We start from the raw sequence: 17,691 nt of genomic DNA, 5'->3' as shown, positions 1-17,691 counted from the left end.
AAATTGTTCTCTCTTGCCACAGAATGCAGGAAAAGAGGCAATGGGTTCAAACTGAAGCATAGCAGATTTAGATTAAAACTCAGGAGAAACTTCCTAACTGTAAGAACAGTAAGGCAATGGAACAGACTGCCTAGGGAGGTTGTGGAAGCTGCCTTGATTTGTTATTCAAAGTTCCCATGAATGCTATCCCTCAGTTATCCTGCATTTTGTTTTTTCATTTCTATTTTCAACCTGTACCATTCTGGCTTTTATTAATTTATAAACTGTCAATTTTTGCTGCTCTTGGGCTGATTCACCCTTCCGTTTTTCACACCTAGTGTACGACTGCTGAGCTTATCAGTGCGAGATTGCAGGGGAAGTGGGACTATGGTTTCAACAATAGCTGTTTCTGGAGATTTTGCAATACTAAAAGTTTACTGAGAAGGACTTAGACTCCTAACCTACATTGATGTGTAAATGTTGGCTACCGAGCAAATGGTATCATCTAAGTGCTGTAATGAATGATGATGAAGGAGATGGGCATCAAGGTATTTCAATGGGTGACTATCAATTAAGCTCATTTGGGTCTGATTATGATATTTGGGAATTGTTCTTTGCTGATGTTGGGGGGAACATCTGTAAGGGTGTATCAGCCTGATAAAAATGATCTTTACAGATCTCTGTGTATGACAACTACGGTGACTCTGGTAGCTAAACATGAGTTAAGAGTTACCAGGTTTGCACTGCTCCAGTTTCCATTTCCCTAGGTTTCTGTTTGTACTTTCTAGCACTGACATACATCTGTGAGAAGTGAGGAACAGAAAATGAAACTTAGTTTAGCTTTCTCACTTCTATCCTGGAGCCAGATGCCACCTATGCAAAAAGCTAGATCTCTGTAACTAGTTTTAAATAGAAAATAAACAATTGAGTGTAACTTGTGCCTTTCCTGTTTCTTTAGTGTATTGCCCAGGAATCACAGTGCAACACACTTTGCTGTGTGGAATTAATTAATTCACAAAAGGTCATAAAAGGTCTAAAGCATGAATATTGACTGCTGCTGAAGTTACTCATCTAGCTTATGTGAACTTTTGTAACCTTTGTAAAAAAGGGTATTGTGATGCTTCCTAGATACGCACTTTTTAGGACTGGCACATCTCTTGCTCTCCAAATGTTAGAGGGGGTCTCAAGTAATGAGTTCACTTTGAGGTTTTAGTTTGGTCCATTAGAAAAACAAAAGACCATTTGAAAAATTCAGCAATAGGTTGGAATTTAATTTACGTCCAAATTTTGAGATATTTAGATTTAGGATTTTGATTGGGCAAATCTCTGTTAAATACTTATTTATACAAAGCTAGAGCGCTGTAGTCTTGTCCAATAGAATTCCTCCATTTTTTAAAAGATTTGTTCTGGTGACCTTACACATCAACATTTATGCAAAAACTGTGCTAAATTAGGTTTTTCTTTGTTAAAAAATTGTTTTGATGCAATTTCAAAAATATATACTGCTGGCTGGAAGATTATCTACCAAACAAATTATTAAAGGGAAAATGCAAAATCCTGCTTTAACTGATTTCCTGCTGTTTAACTGACGTCTTTAGGAATGTGGTGCAAAACAGCCACATAGTCTTGCGCCACATATATGGTATTACCTTTTTTGAACTGCTGGCATTTCAGAGAACACTGCTGTGGTTCGTTGTTGGGGTGGAACTTGTAACAAAGGAATTATGTAGTTGGAAACAAGTCCTATGCCAGTCATGCCTATAGCAAAATCTCCTGTATTTCACAAAGGTGAGTGGAAATGATTTCAGTTTGGGAAGCAATTTTTGGATTCTTTTGAATGAAAGGCATCATAGAGATGTAAATCATGATCATTACCATATAAGTGGAGAATAGTAATGTTAATGTCCATTCAAGATTTTTGAAACAAGAGCACTTGGATCAGGTATGGATCTGTATTTTGACTCCTTAAAAATTAGTGATCAGTTGCAAAATTTATAGATAGAAATTTATGGGTGTTTAATTGGACATTTTGGTTCAGACTCTTCTCTACTTGGATTTTTGGCCTGACTTGCACTTCATAATCTGATAACTGTTGTTTATGGTACTAACCTTCTTCTGTGGTTATAGAGCCTTAAGTATGTGCATGGTTATACCCCTTCTCTGCATTCAGTATCTAAAAACTTTGAAATGATCCATGACAGTTGTGTACAGAATACAGTGCATCTTTTAAAATAAAAGAAGCTTGCTTAAATCTTCAGTCTCTCATCACCATGAACATCTATCTGTTACGTTTGGCTTTCTCATTGTGTTGTTTTGCTAACTGTCTGGGTGTCTACTGTGTTGTTCTTCTTCTATATTCTTGTGCTACTGTTTCTCCTTAATGGCAAACTAGAATCCCTCTGTGTTATGGGGCAGCTACGGTATCATCCATCCTGAATGTTCAAAAATCATGAGATTGAGTGTAAATCATAGCATTTTTAAAATTAAATTTAAATAAAAAAAATAGATGAGTTTGCTTCATTTCCTTCTGGTTCTTGTGCATCCAGAGGTGCCAGAAATGTATCTTTTTTTAAAAAAAAAGAATGCTGATGTTTTCATGTAATCGCATGACTCCAGATCTGGGGCTTTAAGAAAAAAATATTGCAAGAATCATGATAAAATTATGAAAGTTGGCCACACTACATCTGGTATTTAAAATTTTGTGGTTCTGAAGCAAAATTTGAAATTGTTTTGTCAATTAAAAATATAATACATAATTTTATACCTCATGGCATTTTGCACAATAAATCACTAGTATGAATTTGAATGTCATTTATTTTCCTTTCTTACTGATCTTTGTTACTTTAACTTGCTGATAGAGTCATCAGAATAATTAATTTTCCTTCATTTTGTGCTTCTAAAAACTTGCATTTGTACTGCAGTGGTAGAGGCATGAAATCCTGGTAAAACAAGTGATATGCAAAATACATAGGCACAGGCTGAACTTTTCATACACAGGGTCTTTGTTAGGCACCTAAACCCCTAGCTAGGTCGTTTTTCTTTCTCCTTGTGTCCCCCCTCACCCCCTCCCAAGGGGTGTGTGTTTCCTGATTTGTTAGAAGTTCTGAGCATCTATATCTTCCACAGAAGTTAACAGGAGCTGTAAGCACCTCTGAAAGTCAGTTCCCTTTTAATTTAGAAGCCTAACTTGAGGAGAACAGGTTTGAAAAATTTGGCCTTCATTCTTGGAAATTTGAGTTTCCTAGTTTTCACTAGAATGTGTTAAACCAAAATGAAAGATTGCATAGATGGGGGTTTAGAATTTGAACCTAGATCCAGATTTGCAACTTTCTCCTGTTCTTACAATGAGCCAAATCAGCCCCCACTAAACTTTGGATCTAATTTTTTCCTAATGTCCCAAATATCTAAGTTCTACTTCATGTACACAAAAGCATGTGGCATGTGTCTTGGTATTGCCTGTAGGCAAGTTGGTAAAGGGGCTGCTGTAGCCTCCTTTAAACCTCTGATCAGTGCACACTTGGGCTCAAAACCTAAGTAGAGATTCCAGGGTGGATTTGATTTAAATCACTAGTCAAGAAGACTCGATTTAATCATGGATTTCTACATAAAAGTGCATTTTTGTTGGTTGTTATAACCTTAATACATATTCTTCTCAACTCAGAGATAGATGTAGGTTTCATTTTTAGAAGGTACACACTATTCATTTTTAAAGTGATTTATTTTGAAAACTTTTCAGATGAGTTTTATAGCTATATCAGAAAATGAATGATTGTTTGGTTATTTCATTTACCAAAGATAATTGAAGCAGATATTTATGAAGTCATTGGGAGGTGAACTATTTCTAGTTCAACAGGTTAATCATTAATATTTGGAGGATTTTCTTGCCATGCTGTATTAGGAGGAGAACATCACCAGACAGACATTTAAATTGTTTTATTTAACTAAAACAACGTTATGTATTTTGGATTTTTTTCTTCAACAGCAAACATACAATATTTTAACAAAACAAGCATATGAATTTTTGAATTTAGTTAAACATTCAAGTTTTTTAAAATCAAGTTTGTTTTTGTTAAAATTGTTTTTAACTAAAATAGTTAAATGAAATATTGAAAAAAAACCAAACCAAAAATTAAATTGACTGTGTCAGCCAGGTCAACATGAGAAACTTAAAATATTGGCTTCTGCAGCTAACTCAGTTGCCGTCACCTTCATTTTCTTGTTTTATCATAATCTGAAAAAGAAAAACAAGCTTTCCTGCTTTTTCAGATCCCAAATGAGTTCTCAATTTGGAATGAATTAGTCCAAACGAAGAAAATAGTCTTTCTACACCAGCAGAAGAAGCTACTGCTGTTAAAAGTGAGATCATCATAAGAAAGGCCATACTGGGTCAGACCAAAGGTCCATCCAGCCCAGAATCCTGTCTACCAACAGTGGCCAATGCCAGGTGCCCCAGAGGAAGTGAACCTAACAGGTAATGATCAAGTGATCACTTTCCTGCCATCCATCTCCACCCTCTGACAAACAGAAGCAAGGGACACCATTCCTTACCCATCCTGGCTAACAGCCGTTAATGGACTTAACCTCCATGAATTTATCCAGTTCTCTTTTAAACCCTGTTATAGTCCTAGCCTTCACAACCTCCTCAGGCAAGGAGTTCCACAGGTTGACTGTGCGCTGAGTGAAGAAGAACTTCCTTTTATTTGTTTTAAACCTGTTATGCATTAATTTCATTTGGTGGCCTTTAGTTCTTATATTATGGGAACAAGTAAATAACTTTTCCTTGTTCACTTTCTCCATAGCACTCATGATTTTATATACCTCTATCATATCCCCCCTTAGTTTCCTTTTTTCCAAGCTGAAAAGTCCTAGCCTCTTTAATCTCTCCTCATATGGGACCTGTTCCAAACCCCTAATCATTTTAGTTGCCCTTCTCTGAACCTTTTCTAATGCCAGTATATCTTTTTTGAGATGAGGGGACCACATCTGTATGCAGTATTCAAGATGTAGGCGTACCATAGATTTATATAAGGGCAATAAGATATTCTCCATCTTATTCTCTATCCCTTTTTTAATGATTCCTAACATCTCGTTTGCTTTTTTGACTGCCGCTGCACACTGTGTGGACGTCTTCAGAGAACTATCCACGATGACTCCAAGATCTTTCTCCTGATTAGTTGTAGGTAAATTAGCCCCCATCATATTGTATGTATAGTTGGGGTTATTTTTTCCAATGTACATTACTTTACATTTATCCACATTAAATTTCATTTGCCATTTTGTTGCCCAATCACTTAGTTTTGTGAGATCTTTTTGAAGTTTTTCACAGTCTGCTTTGGTCTTAAGTATCTTGAGCGGTTTAGTATCATCTGCAAACTTTGCCACCTCACTGTTTACCCCTTTTTCCAGATCATTTATGAATAAGTTGAATAGGATTGGTCCCAGGACTGACCCTTGGGGAACACCACTAGTTACCCCTCTCCATTTTGAAAATTTACCATTTATTCCTACCCTTTGTTCCCTGTCTTTTAACCAGTTCTCAATCCATGAAAGGTTTTTCCCTCTTATCGCATGACAACTTAATTTACATAATTTATTACATTTTTTACATTATTACATAATTTACTTTGGCGACGGACCTTGTCAAAGGCTTTCTGGAAATCTTTGTACTCTTAAGTACACTATGTCCACTGGATCCCCCTTTTCCACATGTTTTTTGACCCCCTCAAAGAACTCTAATAGATTAGTAAGACATGATCTCCCTTTACAGAAATCATGTTGACTTTAGTGCAACAATTTATGTTCCTCTATGTGTCTGACAATTTTATTCTTTACTATTGTTTCAAATAATTTGCACGGTACTGACATTAGACTTACTGGTCTGTAATTGCCAGGATCACCTCTTAAATATTGGCGTTACATTAGCTATCTTCCAGTCATTGGGTACAGTTGCTGATTTAAAGGATAGGTTACAAACCATAGTTAATAGTTCCACAATTTCACATTTGACTTCTTTCAGAACTCTTGGGTTAATGCCATCTGGTCCCGATGACATGTTACTGTTAAGTTTCTCAATTAATTCCAAAACCTTCTCTAGTTGCACTTCAATCTGTGACAATTCCTCAGATTTGTCATCTACAAAAGACGTCTCAGGTTTGGGAATCTCCCTAACATCCTCAGCCGTGAAGACTGAAGCAAAGAATTTGTTTAGTTTCTCTGCGATGACTTTGTCGTCTTTAAGTGCTCCTTTTGTATCTCAATTGTCCAGGGGCCCCACTGGTTGTTTAGCAGGCTTCCTGCTTCTGATATACTTAAAAAACATTCTGTTATTACCTTTTGAGTTTTTGGCTAGCTGTTCTTCATACTCCTTTTTGGCTTTTCTTATTACATTTTTACATTTAATTTGGCAGTGTTTATGTTCCTTTCTATTTACTTCACTAGGATTTGACTTCCATTTTTTAAAAGATGCCTTTTTATCTCTCTCTGCTTCTTTTACGTGGTTGTTAAGCCACGGTGGCTCTTTTTTAGTTCTTCACTTCAACAGTCTCTGAATCCAAGTGCTTAAGTGACTTCCAACAGTTCACTGGTGTGACTTTCTGTAAAACATCATCAGCAAACATATATTTCTTAAATGGTTCACTCCTAGCTCTGAAGTTTATTATAGTTGGCATTATGGTGGGATGATTGCTGGATGTCCATGTCATAGCCAACGCCTTTTCTTCAGCATTTAAGGTTTGACCCTGATACTGAGTATTGAGAATATTTGCAAGAAAATGAGTTGGAGATAGTGCTTGTCCTATTGGTTTTTTTAATGCTTGTAATTTAAAAATTATTATGTCATTGCATATTTAAGATTTCACTCATTTCCTTCCAAATTTCAACAGTATCAGCAATAAAACAGCTATTTCCCTGCATTTTGTTCAAGGCTGCAGAACTAGGCTTCAGGGTACTCAGCATATGTTCAGCCTTTCCCTTCAGCCCAATGTTGGGAACTTTGGCTGTGACAGTGCCATCTATTTTTTCACGATTTTGTTCTCAAACTGTCATCAGATTAGGCCAGTTCTTGATACAGTGCTCAAAACAGTCCATTACTGAGTTCCATCGCACGTCTTGTGGGAGAGTAAGCTTGGTTCCTCCCACTTTTTTCAGAGCAGTTGCTACAAAGTGGTTGTTACAGAAGTATTTTGCAATTTCAACAACATTAGCCTTTATTTCTGGAACACTGAAATCTTTGGCTAGGAGATGCATCATATGAGCACTGCAACCGTATGTTATTAGCTTGGGACTCTCTTCGAAATAATTTGTTCTCATCTTGGATACATTTGCAGCATTGTCGGTGACCAAGCTGCATACTAGACATTTTAATTTTTTCCCCGCAGTTTGTTATAACTTTTACTGCTACTTCTTGTAAGTATTCTGCTATGTGTGCATTTCCTGATGTATCAGTTGTTTCTGTAAGGAAGACATTCCCTTCTTTGGTTGTCACACAAGCACATACAACAGGATCATTGTGGACATTGCTCCACCCATAAAGACTCAGGTTAACAATTTCACCCTCTAGATTTTTTGCACACTGCTCAATTTCTCTTTCATACACTTTATCCAGCAATTTGCCTCTGACATCTGTTCTGTTGGGTGGACTGTATTCTGGTCTTATTGCCTGAGCCATGTTAATGAAGTGTGGATTCTCAATCATATGGAAAGTTTGTTGCATAAAAAAAGCCAGACAATTTTTTAATCTTTTCATAATCTGCTGGTTCTTATCACAAACTTATCTATGGTTGTTACTGGATGATGGAGATTTTTTCCCCCTTTTTGCTACAAGTGATATACTATGGCTATGTGACATACATGATGTCACTGAAATGCTATCACTGGCAGATAATTCTAAAACTATAGAAAATGATGCTGATCATGAAGGTGGATAGTCTTCAGAATCCTGTATGTGGAGGATGGATTCTCCTGAGCAAAATAAGACTATGGCTACACTTGCAGATGTAGAATGCTGGGAGTTAAACCAGCTCTCAGAGGCCACAGCAGGGAAAGCGCTGCCATGTGTTTACTCGGTCAGCTGCAAGCTCAGTGGCATGGCCACATTAGCAGCTCTTGCAAAGCCACAGAGAGCAGTGCATTGTGGTAACTATCCCAGTGTGCAAGTGGCTGCAGTGTGCTTTTCAAATGAGAGGGCGGAGTATGACAGGGAATATGTTGTGTGTATGTGGGGGGAAAGACCGTGTGTTTTGGAGGGCAGAGAGTGTGTCAGCATGCTGTCTCGTAAGTTCAGACAGCAGCAGGGGGAAACCCCAACATCAGCCCCCCCGCCTCTCTCTCACACATACGCACACATGCCTGCCTCTGCAGCAGCAAAATTCCACAGCAATGGTTTGCTTAGTATCCCTGAGCAGATAAGCAGCTGGCTGTCAGAAACGGAGCTTTGAAAGGGGATAACCATGTGCCTGCAGCCGAGTTCAAAACAATGACCAGAGTGGCCACTTGACTTCAAGGGATTATGGGATGTTTTCGGAGGCCAGTCACAGCGCAGTAATGCATCACGTCGTCCACATGGGCACCCGGGCGTTTCAGTCAGGGCACAGTAAGCTCTATGCTTCTCGTGGAGGTAGATTACCAGAGGTGCTCCAGCACGGAGTCCAGGTGCTTGCCAGTGTGGACACCTCAGGAGTTAGGGCGGCTGGGGCTGATTTAATGCACTCTAACTTGCAAGTGTAGCCAAGTCCTGAGTCAATGCACTTATTTAATTATATTACCATACTGCTCATTTAGTATTACTCATTGCAGTCACTGACACTCAGTACTACTTTAAAGGTGAAATTGTAAAAAGAATATCTGCCTATTTCAGCTATTTATTTTTATCACAACTGCATCTAAAATTATAGTACCATAGAGTAACAACTATATTTTTTTGCTCAAACATGAGAATTCAAGAATAGTCTAGAAGGAAGACAGGCAGTCCTTAAGAAAGAAGTATAAAATAAAAAAGTTTACCAGCCTGAAGATCCTGCATGTTCAGACATGTTCCTTTCATTATCTTCAGCGCAGCTTTGTCCTGAGAAGGAGCACTTCTCATGATGTTGTTTCATTCAGGCAAAAAGGCTTTGCATTTCTTTGTTGCACTGTTTGCATTTTGCACACATGCCCATCTTATCCACAGATAGAGAAACTTCATTAAAATATTCCCAAACGGGGTCTCTTTTATGGCCTGTTGCCATTATAGATTTTCCCTGCTAGTGAGAGAATGGTATGGTAGATCAATGAAGGCTACACTCGGAAAGACCTCAAGACTTCTGGAATATGCTGCTAAAACAGTTTCACTGTTGTTTCTACTGCCTGTCCCTCCCTTCTCACATTTATCTCCAGACTTATTCTCCTTGTCCATATCTGTTCTGCCCCAACAGTCTTCTGTTCACTGAACTTTTTGAAACTTTGCACTTTTAGAGAGAGGTAAGGGATTGACTCTGTGTACACAAATTTGCAGAGGGACAAGAGAGTTGAGGTCTTATATTATTTATTTAAAAACATTTTTGCTGTTAACAAGCATGTTCTCTCTGGAGACACAAATCCACAGTTTGCAAAACTAAGCATCTCCGATTGTATCTTCTAGACTGCGCACTGAGTCCCATTGGGTAGATAGAAAGATTAACCTAAATAATCTATACAGAAGCTCCTGGAACCCTATAAAATTGGGTCCTTAATCCATGAACTATTGAAACTCATTTACAAAACTTTTCTTAAACATTACATGAAATATATTGTCTCATACTACAGAATTAGAATTTATAATCCCTATTCCATGATGAGCTATCTTTAGATAGGTTTTTTTTCTCAAAAAGCATTTTATCAAAAAAGCCGATTTAAATAAAAAAATCGGGCTTTTTAAATCATTGATTTTTATCGACTCTGAGAGATTCTAACATTGCTTTCCAGGAATTGCAAAAGTCAATCTCTTTCCCTTTTTATGAAAAGCCGATAAACAGTTGGGCATCACTTAAACAGGCAAATGTTGAAATCAGTTTTGCTAAACTCACTGCTAATGTATTGCACCAAAGTTTCAACGATGGCTTTCAAAACCTTGAAATGCCAACGTCTTGTTCATTTTGTGGTGAGACTGGTGCACTTTTTTTAAAGATGCTTGGACACAGTAATGATTGCTTGTTTGTTGTTGTTTGGACATGCAGTAGTATCTGTTTTCAACACTGAAAGCCCCCTGGGATGTTATGTTGAATAAGTAGGTCACTCAAGATATATGTTTTGGATGAATCACAGAAATACAAATATCTTTGAAAGTATGACTATATCTAAGGAAATGTCTGGAAAATGTCTCCAGACGTTGCTGTTCTGGAGAGGACTTATAACTCTTCATAGCAAGAAGTATCAGGTAGAAAAGATTTTTCACACAGATGGAAGATGAGTATCATTAATTACTGCATGTTTCTTTGTTATTTTTTTAGTGGTTGGCTTGGTCCTATTTATTCAAATATATAATTGCATTATATTTTTTGTCCTGTGTTCTGGGCTTTGTATATTTCTTGTCATGCAAAATGTAAAATAGAGAACTTAAAGATTTAGGCTAGGACTTTTGAAGGAACCTAAGGGAATTAGTCATCCTTGGTATCCAGCTGAAAGGATATAAGACAAAGACCAAAATGCTCTTGTTCTTTCTGAAGTGTAATGGTGAAGTGTGCTGTGTCTTTTTGCATTTTAAATTGGCCTATCCAAAAACTAGTCTTTTTTTTTCTTTTCTGCATACCATACAAATGAATATCCCCAGACTAGCAAAACTCTGCTGCCTGCAGAGCTGTTCAGGATGTAAAAATGTCATTGTTCTAACTGAAAACTCTCAGACTGAACTAATAGGTATACAAATAGAACCTCAGAGTTACAAACACCAGAGTTATGAACTGACTGGTCAACCACACACCTCATTTGGAACAGGAAGTACGCAATCAGGCAGCAGCAGAGACAAAAAGAAAAGTAAGTACAGTGCTGTGTTAAATGTAAACTACTAAAAAAAAAAGGGAAAGTTTAAAAAAAAGATTTTACAAGGTAAGGAAACTGTTTTCTTGTTTCATTTAAATTAAGATGGTTAAAAACAGCATTTTACTTCTGCATAGTAAAGTTTCAAAGCTATATTAAGTCAATGTTCAGTTGTAAACTTCTGAAAGAACAACCATAATGTTTTGTTCAGAGTTATGAACAGCCTCCTTTTCTGAGGTGTTCATAACTCAGAGGTTCTACTATTACCTGTTCTAGTGCACAGGGAAGCTTAATGCTATTTCTGTGGTGTGGGCTTGGAAGTATATCCCTCAGAGGTTTATTTTTTTATGGATACATTACTAGTTAGTTTCTCTCTTGGAGGAAGTCTTGTTTTGTCTGTCTTTAAAATACATTGGCCAAAGGTTAGGACTTTTCTTTTCAGTTTGATCTTGGTTTAATAATTAAGTTTAGATAGTTTCAACTTTTTTCAGATTGTACCCATATATTTGCTTTGTTATTGGATTAAAGCGTATTAATCTACATTTTTTGTTTCCTTTTAGAGCTGAGGTTACTTTTCTCTTATATACAGGTCTTGGCATGTTTTTTTTTTTGGAAGTGTCTATGCTGATTAAAGAACAGCAACCACACACCACACAACAGAATCACTAACCCAGGAACCTATCCTTGCAACAAAGCCCGTTGCCAACTCTGTCCACATATCTATTCAGGGGACACCATCATAGGGCCTAATCACATCAGCCACACTCTCAGAGGCTCGTTCACCTGTGCATCTACCAATGTGATATATGCCATCATGTGCCAGCAATGCCCCTCTGCCACGAACATTGGCCAAACTGGACAGTCTCTACGTAAAAGAATGAATGGACACAAATCAGAAGTCAAGAATTATAACATTCAAAAACCAGTCGGAGAACACTTCAGTCTCTCTGGTCACTCGATTACAGACCTAAGAGTGGCTATCCTTCAATAAAAAAGCTTCAAAAACAGACTCCAACGAGAGACTGCTGAATTGGAATTAATTTGGAAACTGGATACAATTAATTTAGGCTTGAATAGAGACTGGGAATGGATGAGTCATTACACAAAGTAAAACTATTTCCCCATGTTATTGCTCCCCCCCACCCCCCACTGTTCCTCAGATATTCTTGTTAACTGCTGGAAATAGCCTACCTTGCTTGTCACCATGAAAGGTTTTCCTCCTTCCCCCCCCCTGCTGCTGGTGATGGCTTATCTTAAGTGATCACTCTCCTTACAGTGTGTATGATAAACCCATTGTTTCATGTTCTCTGTGTGTGTATATCAATCTCCCCTCTGTTTTTTCCACCAAATGCATCCGATGAAGTGAGCGGTAGCTCATGAAAGATTATGCTCTAATAAATTTGTTAGTCTCTAAGGTGCCACAAGTACTCCTTTTCTTTTTGAGAAACACTTCTGTTAATGGTAAACTAGTTGTGACCAAAATAAGTTAATTGGCTGTTGTGGGCATCCTGTGGGAGATGAAATCATTTGAGTCAGATCATCAACAGCGCAAAGAAGCATCTGTTCAATATGACAGAACTTTTTTTTTTTTTTAAATGTAGCGTATCTGTAATGCTGCTGGTGCATCTCCGAGCAGACTGATAGGAAGCAGGGCACAAACCCCAAATGGGCTGTGAGTTCTATACTTAGATTTCACCAACCAGTTATCAGGTGTAAACGCCTCAGACGCTATAACAGCCCTAACATGGAATCACAGACAGTCCCCTTGAGTATTCTGATCTGTCTCACCAGCAGGTGAGTCTACCTTTGTGATAGAATCACAACAATATTCAGGTTACTCGTAGTCCCAAAGGACCAGTCACTTAACCCAGGTCAACTGTACCTTAGATCTCACATGAAAGACAATGCTTGTAGCCTGTCCTATAATAAAATATATGAAGATTTATTAAATAGTGTAGCAGCGTCCCTGCAGGGCCCTCCTGGCTCCTGCCCCCGCTGGGCTGAGAAAGTCACACAGAAACCTTTTGGTGCAGTGCCCACCTGGTGCTTTTATTTACAGGCTGTTCTCCCACCACCTTTCCACCATACAAGTAGTCCCCTTCTTGCAGTCCACTGGCAGGAGAGAGGGGACAAACTATCTCTCTCTGCTTCCCCTCACTGCCTTTCCTCTATTGCAGCTTTCTTCTTTCCAGCTCCTTCCTCCCTGACTTCCTTCCCCGGGGCTCTTATCCAGCCCCAGCCTGGTGGTCCACCCAGCTCCAATTCACCTCCCTTAATTGGATCTGGAGTGACAGAGGGTTGGCAAAGCAGTTTTCTGCTTAGCACCCTGTCACACACCTCCCCCCTTTTTCCAAACCATCTGGTTCAACCATACTGGTCCCCTCCTCCCTCTAACGGGTGGGGTCCTAGTGGGGAGTCCTTCCTCTTTTGAGTGACCTGCTGGGGCTCCCTTGCAGGGTTCAGCCATCCCCCACCTGCAGAAACCACAGCTGCTTCCGCCCGGAGGTCATCACACCAGTCACACCCTTGTGTTCGCCTCCCTTTCTTTCCCCCCTTCACCTCTGACAGGGATTCAGGATTGGCCTCAGCTTCCTCCTGGGCATCTAGGACCTCCGATTCCCCAGACCCCTCAAGCAAGATCTGGGCCTCGTCTTCCAGGGGTCTGCCTACAGAGAATTCTTTTGAGCTCACTGGCTCTGCTGAGAGCCCTGGGGCAGACACTCCCTCACTATCTTCTTTTCCTTCTCCCGTCGTTCCTGGCTCAGGCTCTGTTGTTTAGGGTTTTCTATCTCCGAGACCTCCTCTCCCTTCCTCAGTGGGTCTCTCTCTTCTCTCACCTTGGACCTCCTTGCCCAATCTCCTTTCCCTCTTGGACAGGGGTCCCAGTCGGTGCCCACCGCCACTGGTTACAGCAGGCCCTCTACGGAACCAGCCCCGAACTTTGAGGGGTACCTGGGCCATTGGGCACTGCCTCTCATCCCCATGGATGCATTTCAGATTTAGTTTCGCCTTAGGGATTATCCACCGTGGCTTCACTAGCCCCCTCCTTACCAGACTGCAGGCCGAGGCTGAGTCCTCCAGACCCTGCTGGGGTCTCCTCCCTACTCTCACAGGAATGGTGGACAGTTTCCACTCCTTCCCCCCTGACCCCCGAGTTGGTCCATCCATAAAATTCCGCAAAGCTGCAGTCCATATCCAGGCAGTCCTGCTTTTTATGTCTCACTCGCCTGCCAGCAGATGAGTTGCCTGGTCCCTGTGGGAGCTCCCCAGTTGGTCTCCCGCTTTTTCTCTGGACCCTTCCTAGTTGGGGTTTCCCTGGATTTTCTCCCAGAGTCGTCATCCTTATTCGGGTGCCCCTCCTTCCTGGAGGAGTCTGCCTCCACATATGCCTCTGTCAGCTTTACCGGGGCCTCCACGGTGCCCAGTTGGTGCCATCTAACCCATACCCTTGTCCTCTTGGGGAGGCTTTGTAAAATCTGTTCCAGGATGAGCGCATCCATGATCTCCTCTACGGTCTGGGCACCAGCTCTCAAACATTGGGTTGCCCAGTCCATTAATTTTAGGGTGAAGGCCCAGGGCCTCAATCCCCTTGTCCACTTCGCTGTCTGGAAGCGCTGGCGATATTTTTCGTCCGACAGCCCTACCCAATATAGGACAGCCACTTTTACCAAGTTGTAGTTCCTGGCCTGTTCCTCACACAGGGCCATATAGGCCACTTGGGCTTTGCCAGCCAGGTAGGGCCCAAATTGTCCTGTCCCATCCTGCCCCCATAGCTACCCACTCAAAAGTGCCTAGAAAGGCATCAGGGACATCGGCCGGGCCCATTTTACATAGTCCTAAGCCCGGTGCCCTCATGCCATCCCACACTGGGGGACTCACCGCCTTCTGGAGGAGCTGCTGTTGAACGGTGGTCTGCTCCCAAATAAAGTCTCACAGGCTTCTCTGCTGCTCAGCTTGCCAGCGCCTGCTTCTCCAGCTGCTGGGACGGCTGAAAGGTTTGTACTGCCTTCTGCAGCTCTTTCCTGCTGCTAGATCAGCCACTGCGAGGTCTCTTCCATCTCGGGCTGCCAAACTCTTCCTCTGGCACAATCCCGGACAAGCCCCCACATTTAGCAGCGTCCCTGCAGGGACCTCCTGGCTTTTGCCCCTGCTGAGAAAGTCACACAGAGACCTTTAGGTGCAGCGCCCACTTGATGCTTTTATTTACAGGCTGTTCTCCCAGCACTTTTCCACCATACAAATAGTCCTCTTCTTGCAGTCCACCAGCAGGAGAGAGGGGGCAAACTATCTCTCTCTGCTTCCCCTCACTGCCTTTCCTGTACTATAGCTTTCCTCTTTTCAGCTCCTTCCACTGGGGCTCTTATCCAGCCCCAGCCTGATGAGGCAGCAGCTGTTCAAGCTTCCCCAATCAGGGCCAGGTACTCTACCCAGGTCCAATTCACCTCCCTTAATTGGAACTGGAGTGACAGAGGGTTGGCTAATCAGTTTTCTGCTTTGCACCCTGTCACAAATAGGAAAAGGAAATAAGAGAGTTATTTACAAAGTTAAAGCAGGTAAACATATATATATATATACAAATCAGTTACAACTTTTAAGTTTCAAAACATAATAGAAGCTTCTATAATCAAGCTCTAGATGTCCTTTAGGGCTAACCCAAAGTCCTTTGTCCTCTTTAACATCCCAGAGAAATCCACCTGGTGTCGATGGACCTTTCCTGTTGGGAAGGACGTAACCCCTTCTGTTACAGAATTCTGTTCACACCAATTAATGTGTCTCTCCTGTCTGATAGTCACAGAAGCTTACAATACAACTGCTCAAATATTACCGTAGAATATGGGATATTGATGTTATATGTGAGATTAATGCATGCAGCAATTCACAAGCATCCAATAAAATCTAAATACTAAACACATTCTCATAATTCTTATACCTGTTTTTAACAATACTAACACAGAGATGAGTCAGATTCATTCCAGCTATGTATTTGTTAGTGTTCAGTTGAGACATGGTGATTTTGGCATGAGCTGGCACCTGGTTTGCCAGTAGCACAATATCATCCTGTTACAGTGAGAAAATAACTAACCTAATATAATGAGTTGTAACTCCTCAGATTATAGGTAGGACTGGTATTGCTGCCTATTATTAAGGTTGCCTGACTCTTCCCATTGTAAGACCCTGTTTTCAGTTGCCTCTAACTTTGCCAAATTTTAATTGCTTGGGTTGACATTTTCCATGCTTGGTGTTTGCCTCAGACTGAATTTTGTTTTGAAAATTTCAGCCAAAATAGTTGAGCTATTTGTGAGGAAGTGGTTAAGGAAAGACACATTGTTTTGCCCATGTTAAAAAAATTCTAGTAGTCTTTTCTTTGAAAAGTTTTGAAGCTGAGACTTAAAATTTGGCATGGGGTGGCCTTTGTGTCAGTGATGTGCCCTTTGCCATTGCTATTAAAAATCTGGTCAAATTTGGCTAAACTGTAAAGATCGTATTCTGCATGTGATTAGTAGAGACTTCTTTGATTTCAACATCTTAAATCTCTGAAGAGTCCATCCTCATTGAATGTGCTTGAGCCTCTCACAGGTCCTAGTGCTGAACAGACTGTATATGTGCCATCCTCTCAGAGCAACTGAGCATGCTCCATCCCCTCATGACTTCTACCTCTGGCTGGATTGTGCATGCATAATTCCCGCAGAGTGATTGAGCATGCTCCTGCTCAGGGAAAGAGGGGTAAAGCTGGACTTTCTCTGCTATTGCTGCCTCCAGCTGCTCCAGGCCAAGGTGCGGCTGGGCACAAGAACTGAGATCAGGGAGCCTGTCTCTGCAGTGCTCAGTGACCTCCCCACTGAGAATGGGCAGAAGAATCTGCCAACTAGAGCACACTTTCCTCCAGAGCCTGGGGTGGAACCAAAGATTCCTGTGTTTCACCATCCCTTTGCTGTCCTAAGATATCTGTGAAACTCACAAACGTAGTTTGTGCCTCATTGCCCTCTAGTGCTGTAGAAGATAGATACCACATAGAAGATGACAACCTATGACCGCTATAGGTTATGCCTTTAGATCAAGTGGCAGAGGTTTGTGTGGTGGATCTAAAGGTTTCAATCCTCCTGATGAACCATGGGGGTGTCAGTAATACAAATAATAAAGGTAGAAAGTATCAGGAAACAAATCATAATTATCTAACATATAGTATGAAATCTAGTGAATATGAGTTTATTCAGCTGTTGGCTTGATATGTATAGTGAAGACTCTAATGTAGATGGAAAATATAATAATTACACAAACCTTTATTTCCTGGAGTTTTCCATGGAAATACATGGGATGAAACCATTAACTATCTGACATCAAGAGGGTAGGTATTATTTACTGAATTTGTTCTAACAGGAGTAAAATGATTTACTCACATTTAAACTATTGTATCTTTTATCTATTATCATTTGAATAATGTTCTATTCAATAAATTAACATGTGGTTATAAAATTAATCGGGTAAAATTTAGTTTATTTTAGGATTCAAATTTGATCATGCACAGAGTACAATCTGTCATAATGTCTCTGCAATGCAGGGGGAAACACACTCATCACTAACTCGTTACACCTCTTAAAAATAAAATACACTCCTTAAAATCTCTCCCTCTCTCCCTCCCACCCTCACTGCCCTTCTGGCCATAGCCATGGACAGGGAAGAATGCACTGGTGACGGTCCTAGTTACTTAAACATGACCCCTTC

General features: G+C 40.4%; 1 protein-coding gene across 11 annotated transcripts in view; it reads left to right on the top strand.

The window, feature by feature from the left end:
• Positions 1-255: 255 nt before the first annotated feature.
• ATP8B4 (ATPase phospholipid transporting 8B4 (putative)) overlaps positions 256-17,691 on the top strand; it is a 172,811-nt gene continuing 155,375 nt past the window's right edge. For 2 of the 11 annotated variants that reach the window (XM_043494636.1, XM_043494633.1), the window contains exon 1: positions 267-539. In XM_043494636.1, coding sequence (XP_043350571.1) covers positions 449-539 — 91 coding nt within the window. In that variant the 5' untranslated portion in view covers positions 267-448. Of the gene's footprint in view, positions 540-1,631; positions 1,768-17,691 lie in introns of those variants that run through there. The other 9 variants (XM_043494635.1, XM_043494629.1, XM_043494630.1 and 6 more) reach the window with 7 other exon arrangements.

Source organism: Dermochelys coriacea, chromosome 10, assembly GCF_009764565.3.
Source record: "Dermochelys coriacea isolate rDerCor1 chromosome 10, rDerCor1.pri.v4, whole genome shotgun sequence".
In the NCBI taxonomy this organism is placed as follows: domain Eukaryota; kingdom Metazoa; phylum Chordata; order Testudines; family Dermochelyidae; genus Dermochelys; species Dermochelys coriacea.
Note: the sequence above shows the minus strand (reverse complement) of the source record. Positions and strands in the feature narration are given on the sequence as shown.